The sequence below is a fragment of the Lagopus leucura genome, unplaced genomic scaffold, assembly GCF_019238085.1.
Source record: "Lagopus leucura isolate 7727_CA_CO unplaced genomic scaffold, USGS_WTPT01 Super-Scaffold_100159, whole genome shotgun sequence".
Taxonomy (NCBI): Eukaryota; Metazoa; Chordata; class Aves; order Galliformes; family Phasianidae; genus Lagopus; species Lagopus leucura.
In genome coordinates, this window is record NW_024962335.1 from 21,085,968 (window position 1) to 21,113,284 (window position 27,317).

Genomic DNA, 27,317 nt, shown 5'->3' on the forward strand with positions numbered 1-27,317 from the left:
GCACCCTGCCACGGCTTTCTTTGCATGAGGTGACTGCTAGGCTGTAGCAGGTTGTACTTTATTTGACCACTGGCAATACCTACTGTTGCGCGAAACTACATTATGTTGGCAGCTTTAGTAACCACAAAGAAGAAAAAAGAAAGGATAAATTAGAATTTTCACTTAAAAGTAAAGCAAGGATTTGTAACCACCTAATCCTTAATTTCTCAGCTTCCTTCTTTCTTTCTGTTTTTTCCATTTCCTCCAATAATTTGCTTTATTTTACTGTCCTACTGCTTATAATAGTTATATTTGTTTCATTTTTGCAAGAGTTGAATCTTTTGTTGAACTGATGAAGTTTAGTATCATTTTGAAATTATTCAAAATGTTTAAAGGTATACATTATCTTTATACCTACTGCTGCTGTGAGACAGTTTAAATTATTACCATTGAATGACATGAAGAAAAAACGTTTCCATTGCCTTTAGCAGGGGTGGGGAGGTTATCATTATTTTTTTGCTTCATTTAGAGCAGAATAAATTGTAGCATTTCAGCAATTACTTTTCCCCTTTGAGTACTTGAGCCATCAGAAGGGGAGAGAACTGTAGAACAGCGTTATTTTAAAGCAGCAAGCAAGGGAACATGACAATAAATGCTAATGATCAAACAGTTGGAAACCTATTTTAAAGTCAGTTGTCTGAACTTGCTGTATTTGTCACTATTGTCTCTTAACAAAATATTAATGTCTGCTAAAACACAATAATTTGCACTTGGGGAAATGGCACAGTTTCAAGCAGCAGCACCAAAATTTTACCTTTTTTTTTTTTTTTCCACAATTGTGTACTCAACAATAAAGTTATCTCCACTTTCACACTAACTTACATTGAGAGATTTTAAAAAATCCCTAGCAACTACCTGTAATTGTATAGGTATGTGCTGAAAGATTTTCCATGTCAAAGTTGAAATCCTCAACAAGTGATTAAAAAAATAACAAACAAAAAAACCCCAATAACAACAACAAAACAAAACACTCAGGGATATATTCAAATAAATGTGGCTTTATCAATCCCAGTGACATGCTTTGTATAATGCAGGATGCTTGACACCACCCTGTGCCTTGTTAGGACAAATCAGAAATCATCAGATTTCAGAGCTTTCTGTGTTTTCAGGCATGATTAAAACGTACATGTAAATTAACACGGAGAAGAAAGATGAATAATGTTTAATAAAGCTTCTTTTTTGAAGGGAAATCTAGAACACGGTGAGTCGAGGGACAAATTCCTGCTTAACAAGCATGATTAAATCAGATTTACTTACGAATCCTCAGGTCACTAATGAGGCAGAAGTGATTCATGAGAGCAGAGCTAGGATTTACAGGTCAAACTGAGTTTGGCCCCAAAGCTGGAATTCAAAGGTCTTTGTTCTGCAAGAGAAATCCAGCGTACTGTCCTTTATATATGACAGTTCAAACAGAATTAATGTAAAGATTTTTCCTTTGCTTAGGAATGAAAATGAGTTAAAGATATGTTCTGTTCCATCTAATGTGAGACTTCTCAAAAACAAAAATATTGTTTAACTATCTTAGCATTGGGAATACATATTCCCTGTAAACCCAATAGTTCCACATATCATGGAAACTGCGTGCAAGCACTAGACTGAAATAGTTAAAGGCAATCAGTCCCCTTCCATCTTAATCTTCCAGATACTTTTCACAACCAAAATTCTCTCCCTGTCCCAGTAGAGACTGAAGGGGAAAATATCCTGCACCAGAGAATTTCATGAAGAGCATCTCCTCTGCGTGTTCTGGCTGGGTAGGCTGATAGAGCAAAACAAAGTTTCAGTGGCCACAATCCAGATGACCTGTTTGCTCTGGCTATTTTACACTCCTAGAGAAGTGAGCTGGAATGCATAAGCACTGCGGTTTCAAACTTGGCAATGTTTCATCACTGCCTTTGTTCTGAAAATATTAGTAAAACACGATCTCAGTATTTTGAAATTGGAAAGCATGAAGCTTATAAATGACTTCTGCTTTTCCTGTAGACGATCAACAATTTTCTACCCAGTAGCTTTCTTGAGGCTACTGGGTAGAAAAATTATTTTCCAGGTGTTAGAACCTTGTGAAAGTGTATTTTTCCATCATTAATGTCTTAAAGTAATTGTGTTATAATAAAAAATGAAAGCATGTAAAATATGACAAAATTCACATTTCATCATAAAACAACAAAGACTTCAACAGTTCTTTCTCTTTGTTAACTATTTTAAAAGGCTCCTTATATGCTCATTATATATACCAGACAAGTTCTTGACACTCTCCTTTGCAGGCTGCCAAGGGTCTCCCTCTGCAAGTCTCCTAAGATTGGGTGGCACAAGTTCAGTATCAGCAAAGTAAATAAAACAAAGAAAAATGTGTTTTTAATAGGGAAGATGAAGCAGGGAGGAATTCTTCTAGAAACCTGCAGCCAGGCAGCCAGGGCCAATGGAGCAGAAGGGCATCACTTTCATGCAATGCTCATCTCCCTCCATCAGTCCTTGCAAGAGCTGGTGGGCTCCAGACTGTGCACATCTCAGGTTACCCAGAGCTCATCAGTTTCGGACCTGGATGCTGACCAAAGCTGACTGCTATCAGACTCCTCGGCTCTAAGGATGCAAGGTAACTAAGTCAATTTATATTGTCTAGCTGCCACAGAAAGATTAATTACCCAGCTTTTCCCCAACCATACCTTTTGCACACCGGATGGTTTTCTTCTCTGCTTACCGTGAGTCAGTCTGGGGAGCCAAGCAGGCAGAAAATGAGCCTGAGGTACCTCAGAGTCAGGACGTGCAATGGGGAAATAGATGAGGAGAGAAAAGGCAGTTGGATCTCCTCTTTCAGAGGTACCCAAGTATCTGGTCCCCTCCACTGCACTACTAGGCTGTGCCATGGATAGCATGCTCAGGAACACGGCCAACTGAAGACACAGCTTCATGCTGCGCTTCCTCCAGCAACAAATCTAGCCTAAAAACTGAGTTTGTCCTTCCTCACTGCCAATCTCCAAGACTGTCAGCTGAATCGTGTGGCTGTGCCAAGAACCAGTTCTGGGGAATAATCCAGGATATTAAAAACCTGGGGAAAGTTCTCTGAAAGTGAGGATGGGGCAAACAAAAGTATATGTGTGCAAGCAAGGGGTGCCAGAAGGAAGCAGGCACCCAGGGCCCAACTGCTTTTAACTGCTCTTTCTGAAGAGCTGTTACAAGTAAGCAGTTACAAGAAAGATGAGAATCCAAAGAAGCCAGCACAGCTCACTAAGGACAGATCACACCTGACCAATCTGGTGGCCTTCTATGATAGAGTGACAGCATCGATGGAGCAAGGAAAGGCAACTAATGTCATCTACCTGGTCTTGTATACGGCCTTTGACCTTATACATATCCTCATTCCTGAATTGGAAAGATATGGATTTAAAGGGTGGACTATTCAGTGGATAAAGAACAACTTAGATAATTGCAGCCACGGGGTTGTGGTCAGAAGTTCTATGCCTAGGTGGAATCTAGTCACAAGTCCTCCCAGCGATCCATCTTGGGACTGGTGTTCTTCAGTGCCTTTATCAATAACCTAGACAGTGGGATTGAGTGCATTCTCTGCAAGTTTGTAAACAGCACCACACTGAGTGGTGTAGTTGATACAATAGAAAGAAGAGATGCCATCCAGAGGGACCAGATCAGGCTTGAAAAGTGTGCCCAGAAGAATCTAATGAGATTCAGCAAGGCCAAGTGCAAGAAAGGCTAAGGGAGCTGGGCTCATTCGGTCTGGAGAAGAGAAAGCTCCAGGGAGACCTCATTGTGGCCTTCCAGTACTTAAAAAAGAACTTCTAATCAGGAGGGAGACTGACTTTTTACATGGTCTGCTATTGACAGAACAAGGGGGAAAGGTTTTAAACTAAAAGATAGGAGATTTAGATTAGGTGTTGGGGGGAAATTTTCCACTCAAAGGGTGATTAGGCACTGGCACAGGCTGCCCAGAGAAGCTGCAGATGCCCCATCCCTAGAGACATTCAAGCCAGGTTGGATGGGGCCCTGGGCAGCCTGATGTAGTGCCAGATCTAAGGCTGCCCACAGCAATGGGGCTGAAGCTAGATGATCTTCAAGGTCCCTTTGAAGCCATTCTATGATCCTATGACTCTGAGGCACTTGGCTTTAAGTGGGTGGGAATTACAAAAACGTATCAGAGAAATTAGAGAACTTTACCCCACACCAAAATGCAGTGTCTGAGCAGCACACAGAGAAATGGAGAGCACAAGTAAAAGATGAAGACGGGAAAAATATGTGAACACTCTGTGGTGAAGTACGTAAAGCAGCAGGAGAGGGGCTAACAGCAGTGCTGGCAGGAGACCATCCAGTGCCAAGGAGTGGGACAAGTGAATTTGGTTGCTCAGCCTGTGCACCAAAGAATGGTGCCTGAGAAGAAGGCAAGGAAGGAGCAGAGAGCTCCAAAACCTGGTCTCCTGACAGTGTGAAATGCCAGCAGAGATGTGGCACACCATGCTTAGCACCTCTGTTCATCAGAATCCAGCAATGCAGGTTGAGTTTGGGGGGGGAGAGGAGAGGGGGAGAGTCGAGCTGAACACATGTCAGAAGTGGTGATGTTGTTTCTATGCCCTTCCTTATCCTTACAGAAGAGAAGCGTGCTCAAATTCAGCTTCCTAAAGGCTGCCCTCAACAAATCTGTGAACACACTTCATATCCTAGGATATTCCATATCCTAGGAAGACTTTATCTCATTTATTTTATATTAAAAGTAAAAGAAACAAACCAAATTAAAAAAAAAAAAAAAGCTGCAGAAAAAATATTAGCTGCTACAGTGGTAAGTACAAGAAAGGAGAACGGCCACCTGCCATTTTAGTGCAGAAATCCTACGTGGTACTCAATCTTTCCACCAGTGTCACCGGACAAAATCCACTGCACAATGTCTGTGTAACATCCGAGCTTTTGTTTATGGATCAGATGTTGCATACCCGGGGTTATTCAATTATGTTTTCTGAACTTTACAGTATCTCATTTATGGAAGCTGCAAGCATCAGAGTTACTGCCAACACAGATAAGAAGGTTTTGCTGACTCAGTTCCTGCCCATGCAACTATTTACCTGCAAAAGCAACCAATTATTTTTCAATTGGAATTTAAATTACATTTCTCTCACAGGCAGCTCTGCTTTCTGTTTGTTGTTAGAGACCAAAATCAAAAACATTATTGAACTGGTCCTAAAAGGTATTATATAATTCATTTCATATTACTTTACAATTTATTCTCCTTGTTAATACTAAAGCTACTTGGTTTTGCTCCATGAAACTGGTGCTGACATAGCTATTATGGCTACAAACAGACACATACATCATGATCAAATCAAGCAAGCAAGCCAACAAGATATTACAACTTGCTATCTCAAACTGTTGATTTGTTTAATAATCAATTTCCTTGGTCTTAGGTTTAGAGCAGATTCTTACAGCAAATTTCATCTTCTTTTCTGGGTTATAGTGTTCACTGTCTTCTATTTCTGTCTCAGTCTAACACTAAAAAGTTGATTTGAAAATATTTTCAAAGAAAACATAGCTAGAATAAAAAGACTTTAGCATTAAATATTGCCAAATGGATTGAGCTAGGCAATGGCTTGTCAGGTTCAAACAGAAATTTATCACATGCTGTTAAAGATTTAAAAGCTCTAACTGCACTGCCACACTGCCAGGCCTGCTGAGAAGGAGAAACAGAGAGCCCTTCTGTGCTTTCCTGCAATCAGGTAACTTACTGTAAAGAGAAGTGAATACAGTTTGTTGCTTTGCTCTTGTGATGAACCATGTGCCCCTGTGCCTAGGTAACAGAGGATGGCAGCACCCAGCAATGAAGCACGTGGCCGGGAAGGCTGTTCATTTAGGTGATGCTGCAATACTTGAGGTGGTCACTAGATGGCAGCAATGCTTCCCTGATTAAGGGTGCGACTCCATTATCCAAAACCAACTCTGAATACAAGATCCGGGGCTCTGCTGTCTGGTCTCCCCATCCAGATCTTAACGGTGGGACGCTCTAGGAAGATACTGCCATTTTTTCAATATATTTGATTGTGCTCATTTTGCTTTCTGGCATTATTAAACCAGAAAATCACCTTAGTATCCTTGCTGGTTGCACCACCAACAGCAATTTGTGGCAGCATTTCCACAAAGCAGGCCAGGAGCTGAGCTGGCACCTGTGACAGCTGGGATGAGAGAGGACACATTCAGCTCCTCTGCCTCTGTGCCTCTGCACAACATACAGTGTGAAAAGACATAACTGCATAACAACACCAGCTTCACTGGGCTTGTTTAGTTTGTAGAAGAGAAGGCTCTGGGGAGAGATCATTGCAGCCTTCCAGCTCTTGAAGGGATCTTATGAGCGGGATGGAGACTTTTTGCACAGACTAATAATGACAGGACAAGGGGGAATGGCTCTGAACTAAAAAAGGGGGCATTTAGGTTAGATGTTAGGAAGAAATGCTGTACTCAGAGGGCAGTGAGGCCCTGGCACAGTTGCTCAGAGAGCTGTAGATGCCCCAACACTGGAGACATTCAGGGCTAGGCTGGATGGGGCCCTGGGCAGCCTGAGCTGCTGGGTGGCAGCCCTGCCTATGGCAGGGGATTCAGGCTGGGTGGGCTTTAAGGTCCCTTCCAACCCAAATCATTTCCAGGCTGGATGTGGCTCTGGGCAGCCTGGTCTGGTGGTTGGCGACCCTGCACACAGCAGGGTGGTTGAAACTTGATGATCACTGTGGTCCTTTTCAACCCAGGCCATTCGATGATTCTATGATTTCATGATTCTACAATGCTCTAAGCCAATCACAACTGAAGCTTTTGAAGTTCTAGAGAAAATGCAAAAACCTGAACCAGATGTCCTCTGTAGGCTCATCTAAACAGAATGAATTGATGAAAAATATTCCCAACCTATTTCTGCTTAAAAGTTTTGTTTTGAAGGGAGGAACTCAAGGGAATTAATCTTGACTCATGTTTCCTGAACATGAGATGTGCTTTGGGTTCTTGGGACACACTCATCACCAGAGGCTGGCAGTACTGCTACAACACAGTTGTACTAACCTCCCATCTCTCTAAATTTCTACATCTCTGTTGTATTACCATGTCTTTTAACTTGAAAGTTTGAGGAAATTACTATTAGGCTTGCATGAACAGCACTGCAAGAGTTGATACACAGTTGAACAGTTGCCAACATTTATGCTGATACTTATAAAAGTACTTTTAAAAGTTCTGAGCACAATTTAAGATGCTCAATTTCTGAAAGTAGTAATGATAATAAAAACATAGGAGAGTAGGACTTAGCCACATTCTCTTCTAGTATCACTAAATAAATGATAGCTCTATGCTAATGGAAAAAGTGTTTAATTTGGAATCTAAAGCCATATACTTCAATTACATCTTAATTACATGGAAAATCCTCCTATAATTGCTCAGGGCTATTATTGCTTTGCTAGGCATGGTACTTGATTAATTGAATTAATATTTAACGTGTTGTATTGCAGAGAGGGAAGAAATGCTATAAAAGACTCAACATATATTGAAATATAGCTGCAATTTAAGAATTCCCAGTTCCTAGAAATGCAGTTGCAGATCCAATCAACAATTAAATTTGAATTTTAACTTCAGATCACCTGACTATTGGGAATTGTAACACAGAAATCCTATCACTGTCATTGGAGAATGGGATCCCATTCCATTAACCAGCATTTATGCCCCCATGTGGTGACCACAGCATTACTGAAGATGGAAAAAGTCCTGGGCAATCTGGAACAGCGACTCTGTCCTTGCAGCCTCTTACATTCAGACTTAATTTGGAGCATAAGGAGACTAACTGTAGTAAGTACAATTTCATGCTTATATTTAACTTCTAAATTGCTTGCAGACCCGGAATCTATTAGATACACAGTGTTTGCGAGGATATAGCAAGCAAAAAAAATTGTGAGTATTCTTGAAAAGTACACCATTGTGAGGTGTTCTTTTTTGCATTTTAAATAGAATGTTCCAATTCTCAACTTAATTACATTGGTGTAACAGCAATAATAAAGTGGGTTGTAGATGGTTTAAACTACCAAAAATTTCAAAATAATGAGGTCTTTTTGTTCTTAGAAAATACAACTCCATCATGAGTCCTTCTTTTAAAAAAAAATGGCAGTTACTGTTTCAGGTAGTTTTCTCATGCAGAGATACCCGTTTTCTTAAAAACAAAACAGAAAATAGTTCAATTTCCTAAGGGATTAAAAACACAACAATGGAAGAAGTTATAAGAATAAAACAAAAATCATTCTAAAAATTGCAATGACCTGTAAAGAAAATTACTCTGCATTTCACCCTGTGTTTTATCACAGAGATGCCCAGCTCCTGTACAGTACAAAGTGACCGCTTGCACTCTTACAACTGCCATTCTCCTCCTGAGGAGTGCTTTAGCTTTGCAACATTTATTTTAAATGCTTGAATTTGATAGTGGGTATTCAAGATTTGTGGCTAGTGGAGTGCTACAGAGAACAAAAATGGGTGCTAGAAAACACAGAGCTGAAAAGCTTAGGGGTGGGAGGGCAGAAAGGCCTTCCCTCACTGTGATGGAGTGAAAGGCTCAGTAACCTGTGAGTGAAACCTCTCCACTAAAAAAACCTCTTGGGAAGGCTTGCCAAGCGACCTGTATAAATAACAGACACTCCCGACCTCCTGCTTTATTGGCACCTTACCTGCTTGTTGGCTTTCAGCACTGCTCTCAGGGTTGCTATCTGCTCCCGCTTTGTACTCAGGAGGGATTTCAGTTTCAGAATCTCTTCCATTAAGGCCTCCTTGTCTTTATCAATCATGGGCGCCAGCTCCCGGGCTGCAGCACGTTGGCGCGACAGCTGCAGTGATCGATCTACAGCTTTCTGCAAATGCTTGATTTGGTCCCTTATTATGGCATTGAGGTTGTAGATGTTCATCGGCTCTTTGCGAATGTCACTGCTGTCAGAGACTGGGGAGGAAGGAGGGGCAGTGATGACAGGGGAAATTGTAGGTGTTTTCGTTGGGCTCTGCTCCTTGCCAGGCTCTGGGGCCTCTTTTGTCACCTGCTCGGTCGGAGTCCTGGCTTCTACAGGCGATGCCATTCCCCTTCTGGCAAGCCGAGGGGAAAGGAGACCCCGTGGGTCATCTGGGCCTTTCAGGCTGCCACTGCGGGTAACTCTGCTCTGCCTGTAATAGTCCAACATGACCCTGTTAGGTGTCTCGTTGTTGCACAGGCAGACGTGATGGTAGAGCTGAGCCAGCTCCTCGCTAAATGTCACCAGCTCGTCCTGGGCGGTGTTGAGGGTATTGTGGTTTTCATTCGCTATGCTTGTCATCCTTTGCAACTCCTTTTCCATATGGACCATCTTTTCCTGGCTTTCCTGGGTTGACTTCTCTAGGCTTGTCACCTGTTCATCATAAGTCTGGATTCTGCTCTCATACTTGGCCTTTTCTTCAGTGTAGTTTTCCACATAATTATTATATTTCTCCTTTAAGGCTTTGATTTCTGCTTTAAGGTCTATCACTTCCGTAACAGCTACTTTATATTTACATTCTAGGATCTCCAAACCATTGATGTCCACTTCATAGTCATGTGCTTCCTCGGTGGGGTCTCGCCCCTTCTCACAGTCATGCTCTGCTTTCAGCTCCTTGTTGCTCTGCAGGCCCCTCATGGCATTGACGTGCTCCGTGAGCCTGTGGACTCGCTCATGTTGCTCGGTCAGGGCTCCTTTGGTGTGCTCCAACTGCGTCTGAGATTCCTGCAGGTTGGCCAGGAGAATGGCCTTTTCTCTTTCCACCTGCAACAGAGTCAAAGTAAAACACCTGGCATCTCGTCCTACCCGTGCTCTTCTGTTCAACACCAAGCAGCCATTCACCACTTCCACTCCCACATTCTACATGTACATCTTGAGGGGTTTCAGAAACCATAAAATTAAGTGTATGCCCCTAAACCATAAAATTAAGTGTGCTACCATTTGCAGCTTTGCTAGGTCACAATTTTACACGTTGCTCACTGAAGAATTAGTGCCCAAGCACTAAGGGTAGTCAGCTAGAGTAATGATACTGGAGTGATCAACACACATGTTCTGTGAAATTTAATAGGCATAATTGCATCATTGCCACTTATAACATGTTACACTGATACATTTTACTGACACGTTTATATTTTCCATGAATAGCTTTACTATCCTTCATGATTTTTATTTATATCTTTGAAAATTTCATGAAGGAGGGCATGATTTCTGAATGCAAATACAGTAAACAAATAGCTGTGTACATTTGCACAATTAGATTAAATAACTTGCACCATATGCAAATGTAACACAGACCAGGAACCTGAGCACATGCATCTTCCAGGAATCCCCATTCCCAGCAGTCCCCTGTAAACAAAATCCACTCTTTTAAAGACAGTGCAGAAGAAAATGGGATTTACAATATAACTAACAATCCACTGATTCTGACCTAGTAAGTTCCTTTCTGAATATTGACAGAGAAATATGGAGTTGAAAAGAAGAAGAGGTCCTGGAGGACTCTTTTGAAGTTTTAATACACAGCATCTTAAAACAAGCAAACAAGAAAAACTTGATGTTTTTATCTGCTCAGATATTCACTATTATGATGATACCTGTGAATGAATCTCATTTTTAAATTTTAGTGTAGTACTCCAACTTCTTTTTTTTTTAATCAGCCTTTGTCCTTTTCTGAGCTGTGAATGGGAAGCAGATAATATAGAATGCTTCTTGCTCTCATGGCTTTTGCAGCAGGATCCAGAGCCTATTAGGCTGACTGCTCTTTTTCTCTCACTGCTGTGGTATTTCAGCCCAGTGTTTACATTTTGTGCAGACAAAATGTTGTGTTCCACACTTCAGCCACGTTGTGAGTGGCTGAATTACTAATTCAGAGAACCCAACACTGTCCCTTCTGAAGGGTCCTTCAAAAAGCACTGCCTTCTCTATCAGCATCCCTCCAGGCAGCATTTGGAAGAGTCAAAAGAGCCACTGTGAAACTCAGTGATGGAGAAGAAAAGCTTTTTAGAGACTCTGAGGATATTAATGCCATCTCACAAAATGTTCCAAGCAGTGGTTCAGACTCCTATTATCTCATAACAAGGCTTTCAAACAGTGGCTGCTACTCAAAAATACCAAAGCACTAAGACTTATGATGATCCCTTGGTTTTACAGACAGACTTTCAAAACACAGTTTCAATTACTACCTGCAATGGATTGCAGGTAAAAATTGTAAGGACAAAAATAGAAGCCATGTTGAAAACATCTCAAAGTTGGCCTCATTTTTTTATGCACAGGTGACTGATGACTCAAGAAGGAAAAAAAACAGGGTGAAAGCTCATCATTATTTTATGATCCAAAAAATATCAGTCTCTTTAGATAAAGGGAGCTCTACATAGGCACTGCATAGTCTGTGCTGTAGCCCAGAGGAGGACAGCTGAGGGCAATGAGTACATCATCAATACAGCTTGCTGCCCCCATCTGTCTTTAACATGCATTACCAAAGAGCAGGCCTTCCATTAAGCAATGTGGTGTTAGAGGCACTCTGTTGAGTGTCTGCCTAATTTCATCAGACAGAACTGATACTGATGGATTATTGATCTCAGCCATCATGAAGAAAAATGGTATCTGAGATAGTAGATATTTCTATGGTCATTCTTCTGCTGAACATAAATGGCTTCTGGGAACAAATATGTCTTTCAAATAGAAAGGATTGTTTCCAGAGAAAACACACAAATTTAAACCCACCTGCCAGCTTGGACAGTAGGTAAAATGAAATACACAGACCTACTGAATTTTATTCATCCTAGTCCAGTAATTATGGATGAAGCTAATCCACTTCTGTTTGACGAAAAATACGTGCTCCTACTTCCAAGGAAAAAAGAACAAAGCTCCAACTGCACTTAGAGTACTCCTTCTGAATAGTAAGACCTCTGCTGTTCTTAGGGACAGAAATTGTATTTCTTGTTTGCAACGTATTTTTATTTCCACACAGAGCAAATTTTTGGGAATAGACTCCCATGTTTCAGTCTGTTCATTTGTTTTTGACAAAATTAGTAGCTGCAGAAATTATCCATACCATCATCTTAAAATGGAAATAAAAGCAATTCAAAAGCAGTTGCAGCTATTTTGAAATGCACTCTTCCTTTCAAAGATCTCAGCTGGATGAGACTTCCTTGCAATCTGTTTGATAGTTTGCAGTTATGAAAGCCAATTTTATCATTGTTATTTATCTCTCACCTCTTCTAGGAACCAACACAGAACACATACTGCTAGCATCCCAAAGTTGCAAAAGGAACTTTGCCTGTCATGCTAGATCTTCTGGTACATGTTTCTTTTTGAGATTGCAGAGTGAAAAACTTGCCACACACAGGTAACAAAAGGGAAATCTGAAGTTTCATTCTCTCAGAAAACAAGCCCACTGTCCTAATCACATAAGCATACTTCCCAAGAGAGGGTCATGTTCAGCAGCTCTATCATAATACATCTTCTTTGAGTAAATGAGAGGAGCATATGCCAAATGTTGAGATATAACTGTCTGAATGCCACATGGCAAAGACATTGCTAAGGAGGAAAAAAAAAACAAACAATTTTGTTAAAGAATTACCTTTTGTCAGCTTGAACCCAATTAAATCTCCCATTTACTGTGGAGAAAAATTTTGGAGGAATTTTACACAGTTAATTTATGTGACTCAAAGTGAGTTGAGACAACCTAACAGAGAAGATGATTGCTTTAAAAAGAGAAAACGTCAGCAGCTTGCAGCAAGCCGTCCCAGTATCTAAATAAAAGTGTCCTGCTAGGCCTGTCTCTCTTTTTCAATCCTTTTAACATCCCTACAATGCTGAATGATGTTGAAGGCAACTTACGTAAGTTTGCTCAGGCTCAAGAAAGCCACTGACACCAAAAAATGGTTATGTTTATTTTCTAGGCTCCTTCTAGGGTCCTAGGACAGTTTCTGGCTGGGGAGCCTCAGAAAGCCGACTGTTTGTTTAAGAAGCGTACAAAAAATAAGCAATGTTAAAATCAGAAGCGACAAAAACATTTGCAATAACTTTCAAGTAGAAGTTTGCTGATTCATCATGCTCAATATTCAATAAATCAAGACAAAATACAGCCAAAAAGTCGCATTTTTTCATTTTCAAACATCTTTTGTTACGTATTTATTTTGCATTTACTTAATTGTAAATTATGCTTGAAAATAATTGAGATACATATTAAAATGTGAATATTTCAAAGATTTTTTTCTGAAGTTGTGTATTTCCTAGCACTGTATTTCTGAATGAAATCAAAAGATGCCTGTAACATGTGCATAAAACATATGCATAAATGTATACATACACATGAATCTTCATTCAAATGAATATATAACCAAAATAAACATACAAATTCTATTGTAATACTGGAATAGCTCTCCCCAGAATTTTTCACAGGAGTGAAGTTCCTAATTTCAAGCTTTTCTAGTTAAATTATGCACTTTCTGCATCAAAGCTATCTGCACAAAGCAATAGATATCATCAACATTTCCCATGTCAAAGCTCAGATCAAAACTTCCCATGCTGTTTGGCAATGAAGTAAATAAAACAATTAATGCTTCAACAAATATAGGGCAGCCTGTGTAGGGATTTATTGTTCTTCAGCAAGAGCTGCAAACTGGGCTTCTTCACCTTTACCTCCAAATAGTCTCTTGTATTTTAAGTAGGCATCACTGTAGAAGGGGTACTTTTGACAGTCCCCAGCTAGAAAGCGCTGGATGTTTCCCTGAAGGTGCCAAACCCTTTCAAAGCTCTACTGGCAGAACTGCTATTTAACAGCTTGGGCAGTGGGAACCCCCTCACTGCACTGCACTGTATCCCATCTAAGATGAAGTCAGCACTGGGATGTCAACTTGAGTTTTTATCTGCCTCATTCCATAAACTCCTGTTCTGGATATATCTGGGCTGAACTGGAGAGCACAACAAATTTAGCAAGAGCAAGTGTAGGATTCTGCATCTGGGAAGGGGCAATCTGGGATCTATGTACCGACTTGGGGATGAGAGGCTGGATAGTAGCCCTGTGGAAAGGGGTTTTGGGGGTTATGGCTGATGGCGAGTTGCATCTGCGTCAGCAGAGTGCCCTGGCAGCCTAAAGAGCCTAAATGCCCTAGGATGTCTCAGGAACAGCACTGACACCGGGCGAGGGAAGGGGTTGTCCTGCTCTCCTCTGCACTGTGCAGCTTTACCTTGAGCACTGGGTGCAGGTTTGGGTGACACAGTAAAAAGAGGACATAAAACTCTGAGAGAGTGCCCAAAGGAGGGCTGCCTAGGTGGTGAAGCATCTGCAAGATAGAGTGTGTGAGGAGCAGCTGAGAGCCCTGGGTTTGCTCAGCGCAGAGCAGAGGAGCTGAGGGGAGGCCTGATGGCGGCTGCAGCTCCTCACAGGGAGCGGAGGGGCAGCGCTGAGCTCTGCTCTGTGTGACAGCAACAGGGCCCCGGGGATTGGCAGCTGGGGGTTAGGGACAGGGTCTGCACCAGAGGGCGGTGGGCATGGAACAGGCTGCCCAGGGCAGTGGGCACGGCCCCGAGTGCCAGAGTTCAAGGAGTGTTTGGACAGTACTGTCAAACATAGGGTTTGGATGCTGTGCAGATGCTTTGGTGGTGCCGTGTGGGTCCAGGAGCTGAGTTTGATGATCCTTGTGGGTCCCTTCCAAATTGGGATATTCTATTATTCTAATGCTAGGTATTAAAATAAATGCTCCTATCCTTTTGTTCTCTCTTGATGGTCAAATCTTGCTCAAACTGCATTTATTGGCAAGTCTGTCTGTATTTCAGTGTTATTTCTTTTTCTAGAAAGCTTTGTCATTCGGAAGAGTACTTGATTCCACTTGCAACCTCAGAGACATCTCCGCTTATTAAACAGAAGAGAATCCAACTATCTGCAACTACAATAACTAAATTACTTCCTCCTCTTCCCCTTAAACATCAGCTCAGCTTATACCAACTTTGTGCAGACAGGAATGTCTTTTTGGGTTATCTTTAGCAAAACCTGAATGTGGAACAAAAAGTCTGAGATGTGACATAGTCCAGAACATCACTGAGAGAAGTTGAGGACAGTGCAAAAGCTGGCACCAGGGTCCATATGAAGTGTGTCCAAAAGCTTTAAGACATTAAATGAAACTCTTACCTGCATGAGTTGCTGCTTCAGTTTCTGTATTTCTGATATGTTGAGCTCACTGAAGAGATCAGAGACGGGGTGCAGAGATTCTCCTTTCCTACTCGTGGGAGTTCGGTAGTCACCGTTAAGTTTCACAAGAGACCCATGGATATGTCCATTCATTTTGTCATCATTGTTGGGCTCACTTGTATCTTCTGCAAACTTTAATCCATCTACTGATATATTAATATGATTATTATACATACTATCATTGAGGTTGATGTACTGGGAGAGTTCCTTTCTCAGATTGTTCTTTTGCTCCCTTTCATTTTTTAAAGTTTCCAAAGCTTCCTCCAGCTGATGCTCAGCAATCTCCTTCAGCCGGATGGCATCTTCTAGCTGGCTATTAAGTAATACTGTCTCCTCCTCAAATCGTTTAATCTCATGCTTTAAGCCTTCGTATTCAACCTGAATTAGACAAGACAAAGAACATTCATAATACTAAAACTTGAGTCATGAAAACCTGCCATTTATCAGCCCTATTGAAATAAGTGCTACAGGAAATGCAACATGAAATACCACATATTGCCTGCAGCTGCAAAGAATTGTCTCCATAGAAAATGTATGTGGAGCTCTCACTGTCGAAGATTCCACCACCCATTTTTTCAACATGGGGAGAATCAAGGAACATTGCATTTTTTTCCAAGTAACTTATGACTATGAACAATGTACTTAAGTAGGTCCAAAAGTACTGCCTCCTATTTATTTCCATGGAAAGTAAAATGGATACAAAGAGCACAGTAACACTACTTGATAGAGTACATTCTCAGCTCCAAAACACTATCCTTCATCACAGACGTCACCGTTAGCTGTGCATTTTTTTGCCAGAAATGAACAAGAGTCTGCATACTGAGCTCATAAATATCTGCACAGCCACCCAGAACACAGCTTATCTTTCACTTTGTTGTCACCACTGCTGAAACTCACCACACATCCCTTCACTGTGCTCACATCCCTTGTTTGGTGTTCATAAACATTCAGCAAGCATTGATGAATATCAGTGAGTGCCATTTTTTCCTCATTGAGGAATACAGTGGCACACTTTTGCTTTATATGTACTTCCATGTCAGATGCCATTCTGCCAGACTGCCCCTCTGCTGCCATCTGTCACACAGCAACAAAATGTAATGGAATATTGTTGGTAAGGTTCAATCTCTACTGCTATACCAACAACAACCACCTGAGATCATGGGCCAACGTAATAAAATATGTGGCATTACCTTCAGAGCAGCCCTCATACTTCATGCAGATGTGTTTTTATTACGAATTACCAAAAGCAACATTGGTATATCATGGTATGTATAGATCTCAGGTTAACGTAATCTGATTTATTAATGGCAAGTGTTCTGCAGAATACTTCATATCTAAATATTTACCAGATGTAAAGTCACTCAGGCATGGATATTCTAAAGTGTCTGGGTGTCTTACTAGTATTCAAAAATATTGAAGGAAGGGACAGAAACTGCAGGATAGTCTCAGCTCTCTTCTTTGTGTTAAATGAGATTATCCTTTATTCAAGAGGTATTTCGTTTTAAGAATTAAACAGCAAACTATTCATACAATCCCTTTAAACTCTAAGATCCACTTTTTAATTTGTAAACACCAAAAATTCCCCCTATTGGGTGAAATAATGTAATGGCTTCATGAAAGAAGAAACGTTGAACTTTCATGCTTCTATTAAAAAATAAATAAATCTTTTTTCAGTTGACACATTTCTAATATAATGCATTAACATGTATTACTATGTGCAATTTTAAGGCATTGTCTAGAATGCTTCTCATTTATATTTTTATTTTCAAACTATATTAAGATTCTGGTGAAAACAGAAACACCAACCATTTCTTTTGGAGTGGAACGTTTGCCAACCTGTCAAAAGTTTTAAAGCTAGAAGCCTTTGGGAAGGAAAGCTTAAAACACAAAGCACCAATCTTCAAACAAAGAGAATGAAAAAGATTCAGACAACAAATGGAGTTCATAAATTATGTTGGGAGATGCTAAGTAGAAAAGGGAAATCTGGGTATTTTGAAATTTGCATTTCCTGGTGTATTCGAGTGGAGGGAAAGGGCCATCTAAAAAATTGTGACATTCAATCAAATAGATATGTTTATAATTTAAGGGCATGAAAAACTGGAGGTCTGTACAGTAACCAATTCATGGATGCTTTCCTACAAAAGCTACCAAACAAAAAAATAAACAAACAACCCCTCCCAGAAAAGAAACCAACAAGGAGATAATGACAGTTTCTCAACATGACTTGGAACATATCATTTTGTAAACAGCAGTAGTATAGTACAAAATTGCTCTTGATATTTTACCCTGTAGGTCAGAATTGGTTCTGGTATCACAAGTGCATGGGTTTGTGATACAAAATGACTGATTTTTTAAGTCGTTCTCAATGCAAAAGTGCTTCTTTTTCTGCCCCATATTCCGGCATTTGACTACATTAAGAATGAAGTATTATGACAAATACAAACACTGGCAAACAGACTTTATTCTGGCAGAAACTAGTATGGCCTGTAAAGTGGTTTTTATTTTTTTTTCCTGCAAAAATGCCTCCTATGAGCTTGGTAAGGAAAAAATAGATGCCTCCATGAGGGAATTTGCTGGCTTGGTAAACAACTGACACAAAGATGAGCTGATAGAAATTCAGTGCTAGGAGCATGAAAGCCTGGGTCATAAATAAGGGAACACCATACTCACTTGCATTACCTGTGCATTCCCTGCGGCTCTGCTCCATTGTTCTAAACGTTTCAATTGCATTTGTGCTAGCAGGGTAGAATAGCAAAGATAGATGAAATAGTGCTGCATATTCCTGCATATTCCTGCAGGAATAAGTAAGCTAACAAGCAGTAAGAAACTGGCAGCCTTGGCTATTTGTTAAAAGCCCTAATGGAACTGTTTGCAAGGCTGGGATGTAACACAGGGGCTGCAGAGCAGTGCTACTGCAATTTGGTGGAAGTTGGGGAAATTCTCTTCCTGCATGTGATGTTATGTTGGTCTCGGAAGTGTCTAAAAGAAACTTTCATCCTCCAACTTACTTATTTATCATGGCAAGCTCGGTTTTCTGACATGAGAACAAATTTCTTCTGTTCAATTTAAAAGACAACTGTGTTTGCTATGACTTCCTCAGCAGTGTTTATACCCAGCAGCAAAGGAAGCCGTGCTTTGTAAGGGAGAGAGGGCAGATCCAGCTGCTTTTTGCATCTTGACTTAATGGGGCTGTGATTTATGGTGGTTCCTGGGGGCACGCTCTGCACTGCAGCGAGTAACACAGCACACTGCTTTGCTGTCAGCTGCACCTCAATGCCACAGGGAAAACATGAAAGACAAACTAGGAGTACCTGACATCCCTTTGCCTATTTTTGGAGCTTGTCAAACTTGTTGGTTAGCATTGCTGAGCATAGAGGAACAGTGGTAATGGAAAACCCAGGAAAAAATAAAATGAAAAAAATGGAGTAGACAATGTCCTCCTTTCTCCACTTCAGGAGAGGAAGCAGAGCAAGGGAAACAAAGTGAGAGGAAATGGAGGGCTGACCTATCTCTTCTGCTGGGCATAGAGGTCAGTGTGCAGAGAGAGATGGCAGGAAACACAGGAAGGGAAGAGATGCAGCCTTGGCTGTGGTTAACAATGATCCCCTTGTTACAAAGTTCTGCACAGAAATAGTCCCTCAGAGTTTTCCTAAAAATGAGGAAAGGGCCTCCCCATATGTCAAAAATGGCCGGTAGCACTGCTGCAGAATGAATAAGTGTCAAGCAAAAATCTAACCAAAGAAAAACAACAAACCGCCACACAAAGAAACTTCTATCAAAATGCTTTGCTGGATCACATTATGGAAACCTGAGAAAATGGTCTCTTTTCCAGCACAGCACCTAGTATCTCCCAATGCTTACTTGGTTCTGTTTCAGTGTGGATACCAGCTTCTGCAGAGTGATATTTTCTTCTTCCAGTTCAGTGTAGTCCTGCAGGAGCCTTGCCTCTCGGAACTTGTACTCTCTAATTTCATCCTTCATTCGTATCCTCTGCAGTTCCACCATTTCATTATTCTGGCAAGAGAAAATGCAAGAGCATTACCATTGGTGCACAGCCCTTTTAATGACTGAAGCTGCCTTCAGAAAAAGTCAAACAAGAAAGTAAACCTCAAATAGAAAGGATTTCAATGTGCAAATCAAATCTGTAATTGATCTGGGGTAAAACCAAACTTTCAGGCGAGCACTGGCAGCACAGTAATGAGAACATCTGATAAGGAAGCTTGATTAAAACATTTTCCAGATTAGATGTTTATTGAAATGGTAAGCCTGGCAAAGCTTTATCATCTCATTAGTTTCATTGCTCAGAGACTCTGTTGAATCTAAATAAAATTACCATCCGATTTCCACCAAAATAAACTCTCTACATTCATACAGCAAAGCAGTAAATAACGGCATCTATTCTGCAAAGACAGCTGCTACTGAGCAAGACCCATGTGCACACTTGTATCTGCAGGCACTAGTCAGAAGCACAGGGGGGACCTGGCATGCAGTTGGCTGCAGAGCACTGCCCCAAAAACAACCCAAGTCTTGCTGCATGGGGCAGGATTGCAAGGTGTCTGGAACACACAGTGTCACCATTTTGATTTTCCTATTAGCAAATGCAATTCCTGGACAGAGAGAGAATCAAAGAATGACAGAATCACAGAATGGCTTGGGTTGGAAGGGATCTTAACCATCATCCAAGTCCAAACCCCTGTCATGGGCAGGGCTGTCACCCAGCAGCTCAGGCAGCTCAGGCTGCTCAGGACCCCATCCAACGTGGCCTTGAGCATCTCCAGGGATGGGGCACCCACAGCTTCTCTGGGCACAAAGGATTGGTTGCGCAAAAAATCACTTCCAACAGATTCCAGGTCTTTTACATCAAAGGTCAGGTGGCTGTTCTGGAAAGCCTCTGACTCTGTTGACATTACTCTGATGAAAATGCACAATGGCATAGTGGAGTTAACACAGCCACAGAAACAGTCTGGCCCTCTGCTGTGCAGGGAAGCTGGTTGCTTCTGAATAATAGGAACAGGAGTAAATGGTCCCAGCTTTGTCTTCCCTCCAGCAGCAACACAGCATTCCTGGAGGGAAGCATTGCTGGTACCTTAATGATGGGGCAGACCCTTCTCTCTGCCAAGGTGCCAGAAAACTTGCATGTGGGAAGCATAACAAGTTTCTCTGGAAGGTGTCTGTGTGTAGGAAGGGCAACACATCTGGACTTCTGTCTACCTGAAGATGCAGAACATTTAAGAAGTCATTACAGCAGGAGTCGTAGTTGATGAGCTGTAAGTAGATTCAGCCATACAGCTCTCCCTCAAGTGTGTAAAGATAAACCCACAAAGTCTGAACTGGGGATAAACACCAGTAAATAAACAGTAATTAAGCACTGGAAGATAACATCACCATGCACGAAGAAAAAAAGTTGATGCAAGAGTTGAGAAGGTGACAAACAAAAACTGCTTAAAATTAAACTTTTTTGTTAAAGAAAAAATAAAGAATCGCTCCTGTTCCATAGATTCAGAACAAATATGCACTGTGAAATCTTGACTGGAAGCGTGCTTTTGGTTTACAGGCTCTCCAGTAGCAGAGAAGTCACAGAGCATCAGATAAAAGTAACTCTCTGCAAATATTCTTGCATCCATCACTACTTAGCAAACCTGTGAGTGAACTCTAAAAATGGCACCACAGATGATTTCACAAGATGAAGGCATTTTACACCACAGTGCTGCCGTCCTACATGCTGTTTCTGCTGGCACATCTTCAGTGACAGCATTTATCTGTGCTTGTTAGGTGTGAGGATATAAGCAAGTCAGAGGTGGGCATTGAACACTAAATTGGTGGGCACCACTGACTGCACAGCTCTGCTCTGCCAAACAGAATTAAGCTACTCTGCAGCTCACCCACTGTCTGCCATCAATGTTGGAGGTCAAAATGGATTCTTCAACAGGGGGGAAGAGAAAAGGCAGTCAGAGTTGGAGGACACCAACTGAAGACTTTTACTGAATCCTGATATTACTTTGGGTACATATTACATGGCACATCATTTTCAAAACGCCTCTGAAGGTAACTCTAAAATCCAGATACTCATTTTGTCTTTCCTTTATTGCAAACAGCAACCAAAACCATATTTCTTCGTCATTTTAAGTTTCCTCTCCTACTTCATCTCTGAAGTAGGAAATATGAAATTCTTACAGCACTTCTGCTCCTTTTATATATAGAGAAGCTATCTCTACAGAGCCTCCTCCATTTCTTGTTACTCTCAGTATTCGGTCAAACAAGAACCAGGACAGATTCTCTAATGGAAGGTGTGCATTTTGTCACGGAAAACACCATAGCATTATTCTCCCTGTCACAGGATCCCTTTTCCTGTTTGCAAATGCCTGCATCGCACCAGCAGATGCCCAACTATGAAGTGCTCGGATGCTTTGAGGGACAAGGTTTAATTAGGGGACACAGTCAGTGGGCATGGTGGGGATAAGCTGATGGTCAGACTAGGTGATCTTAGTGGTCTTCTCCAACTTTAGTGATTCTATGACTCTTTCACCACTTTGTAAGAAAGGTGATGCTTTGGCATTGCAGTGCAAAAGCCGTTGTCACGATTTACAAGTGTGCAGTCCAGGAAATGCAGGAGTGCTGCTCTGCTTTATCCATAGGAAATCTGTGTGCGTTTTGTGGAAGTGAGCTCTTCTTCCATCTGTACACCGAATTTCATGCTGAGGCAATACTTTGTTACTGGCAGTAAGTAGCATCTATTTATTTCCAGCAAATGCTCTGGTTCAGTATACTGTCTTCTCACGAGTGTCCTTTGTTATTTTGAATCATCTTAAATATATGTTTCTCAAACAGACAACTCACAGTTATAGACAATGTCATCAAGGTGCCAATTTAACCACTGTGCCAATCCTCTTCTGAAAGAACTTCTATGAAGACATAGTCAGAGGATGCAAAAACACGAGGCAAAGGATTCTGTCAGCAGGGCAGTTATCTGTGTGAGCCACTAGAGGACAATATGACTCAAATTATTCTCCCGTCAGGAAAATAAGTCATCATTAAATTTAACTGGTAGTAAGCATTGAACATTAAGCTTTCAGGACAGGGCAATTGATCCAGGCACCTTTGCAAGGGCACATCCTCAGTATGTTTTATTCTTCCAGAGAGTATTCTCTCTGAGAACCTGGATGCATAAAAAACAGTTTAACCCAAGAGGTGAAGCTGATGATACACAACTAATATTTTAGTGGCTGAAAGTTATTTTGACCCCAGAACAAGATGCAATGGATTTAATGTGTCAAAAAACAAAACAAAACAAAACAAACAAAAAACAAACAAAAAAACAGAAAGACCTTTTGTGAAATCATAGCAAGCCACAGAGCCATTGTCAGCATTGCATCTAATTGTATGTGAGAGCTAATTGTGGAGGATGTCAGTCACATCACTCAATGCATGTCTAATGTAACACAACAGATAATGAGAAATGAAGAACAGAGGGCTCCAGCAGAAATAAATTCTATGTAGTTCACCTATCCACAAAAGCTTAGATATCTTTTCAGACCTGCTGTACATTTTTTATTCCTGATGGTGGTTTGTTTTGTTGTTGATTTGTTCTTTGGGGGTTTTTTTTTGTCTCTTTGGAGAGTTAGATTTTTGGCTTTTCCCCAACATTTCTTTTTGCAGATTTTCACAAGATTTCAGATCCTTACCGCAGTAAAGTGTACTATTTTTCATTCTACAGAACAGCCTCCTAATCAGAAACTAATTAGATGCCCCCAAGTACCCTGACTAAATCATTATTTATCCACTGAAAAAAATGCAAGCAGAAGCATGATGATGTGCATTACTTGATAGTTTGCATAACTCGTGAGTACAAGAACAAAGGAAAAATTATATACTTCCAGTTTAATGGCATTGTGTTATGGATGATGCATATAAAATATAATTTGATCTGATGACAGTTTTATTGCACTAGCAGTAAATTGAATCTAATAGAAAATTTATGCTTAGACTAATATCTGTGATCTGACACGCTTGTTGACACATCTCACTGTAGATTTGCACATCCTATTTACTTTACTTGGCAGAGGAAAACAAAAGGTGTGTTTTGTGGGGAGAACAATGATAGTTAAATCATAGAAAATATGGTTTAACAGAGGTTCAAATGTAATTATGAACAAGTTAACGATACATGGGGAAGGTCCTAGAGTGCTACCAGCATAACTTCAGCCAAAATTTTGTTTGGGACTTCCTTCAGGATCATTCCATCAAAAATTAATAGTATTCATCATAGAATCATAGAAAGATAGAATTGTTCAAGTTGGAAAAGATCATCAAGTCCAACCACAACCTAACTGTACTACCCTAACTAACAACCCTCTGCTAAATCACGTCCCTGAGCACCACATCCAAATGGTTTTTAAACATATCCAAGGATGTGTTTAAAAACTCAACCATCTCCCTGGGGAGCCTATCCCAGGGCTTAACAACCTTTTCAGTAAAGAAGTTTTCCCTGATATCCAACCTAAACCTCCCTTGACACAACTTGAAGCCATTTCCCCTCATCCTGTCATCTGTCACCAGTGAGAAGAGACCAACCCTGCTCTCGCTGCAATCACCTTTCAAGTATTGGAAGACAGCAATAAGGTCTCCCCTCAGCCTCCTCCTCCCCACACTAAACAGCACCAGTTCCTTCAGTCGCTCCTTGTAGGGCATATTCTTCAAGCCCTTTATGGTTTTGGCTCCTTGTTATGTATATTGTTTGCATTTATTTGGCAACATCAAACCATAAATTAATAATAAATTAATGAGGAAAAGATAGCCATACTCTAAGTTTCAATCTTTAATTTGCTGCCTTTCGCTTATATGGATATGCACTTAGAAACTTACTGCTCAATTATCTGTCTTATTTAGAAGCCTCAAACATGAATTATGGGTACTTTCTTTTCTTTGTCTTCTGTAAGAAAGTCTATTTCTGCATCAGACAGAGAAGCCTGCTACCCAGCACAGTGTAGCAGAAACAGAGAGAACACCACTGTAAAGCCAACCCTTCTCCTTCCTCCAGACTGACAGATCCAGAGAGGAAGACATTACAGTGCAAAGACCCAGAAAGAGATCTGCCATGTCAGGGATGCACAGCTCTGCAGATCTCCACATCCTCAAAATGGTTCCCAACAAAGTAAGAGTATGTACTCTACTGTCCATTACCTGAGTGTAATAGAGGCTAAAGGTAACCTTGGAAAATCCTGGATATAGGCAAAGCAGAAAGGTTCAAGTGGCACAGAGAGCAAGTGAGAAAACGGCATAAGAAAAAATGCTGCCTCAGGTGGGACACTGAAGTGGTGCTGTGTAGTAAGGAGAGGGGAGGGCTCAGGGTTAATCTTGTTATCTTTGTGGGCTGAGCCAGCAGGGTTACCAAGCATCTGAAAGTGCTGGAAAGCCAGCCTTGGTCTGCAGAGATACCCAGCTTGCCCCTGGCATGACCTGATTTTTCATTCAGAAGGGATAAGGGAAGTCAAGAGAAGAGAGGACAAAAAGGGGAACAAAAGATCAGTGACCATTTTCTTCTATTTACCATCAATTGCTTTCAGTCCCCAGACAAGGTCCTCTATACTTGCCTTAAAGCTTCCCTAGTTTGTAAGCAGGAATGCTCACTTTGAACTGAAGTGGTGACATTTTCTGTTTCCATGTATATTAAAAATCATTATGGGACTTTGTGGATGACCTTGTCTGTTCTAGCCTGATCATTTTGTAGACTTTGCAGCCCTGATCCTCCAAATGATTCATGGATGCAGACAACCTAGCACAACAGGGACAGAGCATCTCGTTCAGAACCTTTTTTTTTTCCCTTTCAATATATGGATAACTCTGTACCCCAAAATAAACTACTTCACAGATTCATTTTCAATCTGAATTTGTCTGATTTTATGCTTCAAAGTGTTTCATCCAGATGGCATTATTTGAGTATCACATCCGATTTTAATGTTTGATTAACATTAAAACAATCTCCTTAGCTTTTGATACACAGTTCACTGTCTAAAAAAAAAAAGAAAATAGAATAACAAACACCTATCATCTTCCCCTTCTATGGATTTACTTATGTACAATGACAGCAGTATCAGAAGCAAGGATGAAAAAAGCCACATATTACCTATAGTATATTGAATAGAAACCAGATTAAGATAATGTAGGTTTCAAGTTGCTTCACCAGCAATAGCTTTTTAATAAAGTATTTTACAATTCACCTAATAATTTCATCATCTTAAATTCTCAACACATTTAATTGGAGAGCTAAATCTAAAGAAGTAAAGGTGAATTTCTATCAAAAGCAGTTAAATGGCCTATTTATGTAGTTACTACAGTTTGAAACCAATAATGTTCAATGTCATAAATCCCATTACATATAAATCCCCATAAAAAACCTATTTTATTGACTTTCATATATATAAGTACATATAAAAATACAGAACAAATTAATGTTCTTTTTGTGCATTTACATTTCCCACTGAATAGCACTGTCACATCATGCTACAAGGAATTTCATATAAATTAGGAAATATAAATCTCTAATCGTATATATTTATCTGGTGAACACATGAAAAATATATAATGGTTTGATTTTGACTGCATTAGTAGCAACCCATATTTTATATCAGCACTCTGTAACAAGCACTGCTGCAACATTCCTCGCTATTCCTTCAAAGAAAAAGCTTCACTGAACAAAACTGCATTAAAGCAGTGTGAGAGAATTCAGGCTCCAGGGTTACAGCACAGTTCGGTTCATATGATCCTTCTACATATCTGCACAATGAAGTCATGCATTAAAATACAGTCATTGCAAATACTAAAATATCAATTAGCTGGAAAAAGAGTTTTGACATGAGAAGGACTCAATGGAGGTCATTTTGTTTCAAGAAAAATTCTGCTAGTCACATGTCTCCTGCAGCTCTGGCAACATTAAACATTTCTGAAAAGAGGGAGAATTTATTTCAAATGCCATATTGATGACATAGAAGGAAGCCAATGAAATACTTGTGTCCTGGAGCAAGTTTATGGACGTGTTTTGTAAAAACAAGCAGACACAAGCTCTACACCAACAGTCTCCTCTGGCCTACTCTGGTTTTCAAACTTCTACATGTGCCGATGGACTGCATCCACACAGGGATGAACCATGGCCCAAGGTCCAGTCCTGTTCCCTCCAGGTCCTGTTGCTGCTACAGTTTATCCAGAGCAGAACTGGAGGAACGGGACTGCCCTGCAGGAGCCCTGGGCACCAAGCTGCACCAAGCTCAGCAAAGAGCACAAGGTGGGCACAAACTCCTAACAGTGCACTTCAGTTAGAACATTTTCATGGAATCATTAAGGTTCAAAAAGACCAGTAAGATCAGCTAGTCCAACTGTCATCCCATCACCATCATGCCCATTAAACATATCCTTCACTGCCACATCCACACGGTTCTTGAACACCTCCAGGGATGGTGACTCCACCACCTCCCTGGGCAGCCTGTGCCACTGCAGCACCGCTCTTCCCGAGAAGAAATATCTCCTAATATCCAACCTGAACCTCCTTCTCTTATCTATTTACATGGGAGAAGAGGATAACCCCCACCTCACTACAACCTGCTTCAGGCAATAGTAGAGAGTGATAAGGTCTCCCCTGAGCCTCCTCTTCTCCAGACTGAACAATCTCAGTTCCCTCACCACTCCCCATAAGCTCTGTGCTCCAGACCCTTCACAGACTTGTTGCCCTTTTCTGGACATACTCCTGGGCCTCAGTGTCCTTTCTGTACTGAAAGGAGCAGTACCCTGCTATTCCCATTGCACTAAATAGTGCTGAGCAACTAATAGTCAAGTCTGCAAACTCTTTGATCTGGGGCTGTTGCCCCACTCTGTATCACTTGTTATCCCATGCCTGACTATTATTACAAATATATTGAAAACAAATTGCTCAGGGAAAAAAAAAAAAAAAAAAAAAAAAAAAAGAGTGGGGGAGGGAGAGTGGTATTCTAGGGCATTTGGGATTAAATGGCTTTTTTCTTTATTTTCTTGTCAATTACAGCAACAGTGAGTGCTGCCACTTTCTACCCACAATTTAAGAAACCAACAGAAGT

At 40.8% G+C, this 27,317-nt stretch overlaps 1 protein-coding gene across 6 annotated transcripts in view; it reads right to left on the reverse strand.

Moving 5' to 3' along the window:
* Positions 1–27,317, reverse strand: part of BICD1 (BICD cargo adaptor 1) — a 169,527-nt gene that overhangs the window by 34,240 nt on the left and 107,970 nt on the right. For all 6 annotated transcript variants that reach the window (XM_042889740.1, XM_042889738.1, XM_042889739.1 and 3 more), the window contains exons 3-5: positions 19,096–19,248; positions 15,175–15,612; positions 8,712–9,806 (exon numbers count right to left, since the gene is read on the reverse strand). In XM_042889740.1, the coding sequence (XP_042745674.1) occupies positions 8,712–9,806; positions 15,175–15,612; positions 19,096–19,248 (1,686 nt within the window). The remainder of the gene's footprint in view (positions 1–8,711; positions 9,807–15,174; positions 15,613–19,095; positions 19,249–27,317) is intronic.